The sequence below is a fragment of the Littorina saxatilis genome, unplaced genomic scaffold (assembly GCF_037325665.1).
Source record: "Littorina saxatilis isolate snail1 unplaced genomic scaffold, US_GU_Lsax_2.0 scaffold_2411, whole genome shotgun sequence".
Lineage (NCBI taxonomy): Eukaryota > Metazoa > Mollusca > Gastropoda > Littorinimorpha > Littorinidae > Littorina > Littorina saxatilis.
This window is the reverse complement of record NW_027127567.1, coordinates 12,501-14,212: the sequence shown is the minus strand read 5'-3', so window position 1 is coordinate 14,212 and position 1,712 is coordinate 12,501. Positions and strand designations below refer to the sequence as shown.

The 1,712-nt window shown below is 43.9% G+C and overlaps 1 protein-coding gene across 1 annotated transcript in view; it reads right to left on the bottom strand.

Annotated features, from left to right (window-relative positions):
• Positions 1–204: 204 nt before the first annotated feature.
• Positions 205–1,712, bottom strand: part of LOC138955993 (iduronate 2-sulfatase-like) — a 3,805-nt gene continuing 2,297 nt past the window's right edge. The window contains exons 2-3 of the mRNA XM_070327473.1: positions 1,628–1,712; positions 205–878 (exon numbers count right to left, since the gene is read on the bottom strand). The exon at positions 1,628–1,712 is cut by the window's right edge and continues 82 nt beyond it. Of these exons, the coding sequence (XP_070183574.1) occupies positions 612–878; positions 1,628–1,712 (352 nt within the window). The 3' untranslated portion in view covers positions 205–611. The remainder of the gene's footprint in view (positions 879–1,627) is intronic.

Sequence of the window (1,712 nt, the reverse complement as noted above, 5' to 3'; positions counted from 1 at the left end):
AGCACAGGCTTCATGTCTCACCCAGTCACATTATTCTGACACCGGACCAACCAGTCCTAGCACTAACCCCATAATGCCAGACGCCAGGCGGAGCAGCCACTAGATTGCCAATTTTAAAGTCTCAGGTATGACCCGGCCGGGGTTCGAACCCACGACCTCCCGATCACGGGGCGGACGCCTTACCACTAGGCCAACCGTGCCTGTAAAGGCTGCCATATTCGTAGCGTTCATTAATTAATTCATATTGTTTACATGTGCCAATAATGTTATAAAACTGTACCTAAGGGGATATAATAACGATTGGCTGTAGCTTTCGAACACAGAAAAAATTATTTCAGTATTGCAAAGTGGTGTTGATAGTGTCGAATGTAAACAGAACAGTCTCAAACGCCATCTTTGGTTTACGAAACATCACGAAGTGACGTCAACGGTCTAAAAATAGCCCAAGTCCTGGAGAACTGTTGCTAAACAATGCAATAAAGAATTAATTATTAAATTTTCTCGTAATTGGTAAGGACTTCAAACCTAAAACTTTGCAGGAAGCTTAATTTATACATCCCCGCAACGATGGGAAAAGCCCTGGAAGTAATTAAATAGGACTATGTCAGCCTTTAGGCATGTTTGTCTTGGAATATATTGACTTCATTCACAACGAAACAACTAAGAGATTCAGTGTTCTCGCTTGGGCAGAGAGACTGACCCGGATGAAAGACTTTGCCGACACTCTGAGTGATGTATCCGCTCTGCTTGAAGTGCTGGGGCAGCGTAGTGTAGTTGCCCGCCACGTCCCTCCAGTACGTGTACAGGTTAAACACTCGGGTGGACTCGGGTCGTCTGCTCGTCAGGAAGGACGTTCGGCTGGGCCCACACAGGGCAAACTGGAAAGACCATTGACGATTTTGAGGCTTTTTGTATTTTGAGATTAAATTACCGCAACAATAATCCAACCACAAAGTATATATATATACGTGTAAATAAGTTGATAAGCCTTTGGCAATTCATTGATTAAAAATCATATTCTAAGGAGTGTCTGCTTACTTTGCGGTGAACCATTTGAGACCATAATAATCCCTTGATATAATGTTCGAACAGGGTAATAATACTGTACTTTGGCCATTTTCCGAAAAGTCAAGGTCTTTTGGTCACACAAAGCTGGCAAGCTTGGCCGAAACCTCTATAACCCTCTATGCCAACCAAATACACTAACCGATTCATGTTAATGAATTAAAACGCTTTAAAATACAGTTCAGACACGCATTCGTGCACAGGGCCGTAGCAGCCCTACCGGCCACTCCGGCCATGGCCGGACCAGTTTTTTGTTAAAAAAAAAAAATCGTCTTCATAAGCTTCAGCGCTGTGTTAGGAGGAAGGAGGGGTCGCGACTTAGATCGCACAATGACAGCGTCAAGCGAGAAATTGTCACTAATAGTTGAGGAGAACATAATGGCCAGGGACCGTACCTTTTTATTTTTTTTATGGCCGGACCACTTTTAGGAGCTGTGCTACGACCCTGGTGCAATCACAGTCTACTTGTTTGGCGGTTTTTCTTTGTGTTACAATCAAAACAAAAAGAGAGGCGTACCACGAGTAAACCTAAGATACCATTGACTGTTCTGGATTAACAAACCTGAACGTAAGCCCGATCAAATCGAACGCTGCTGGCGGCGAGTTGGTCAATGTTGGGAGTGACCATGTTGGTTTCTCCATAACAT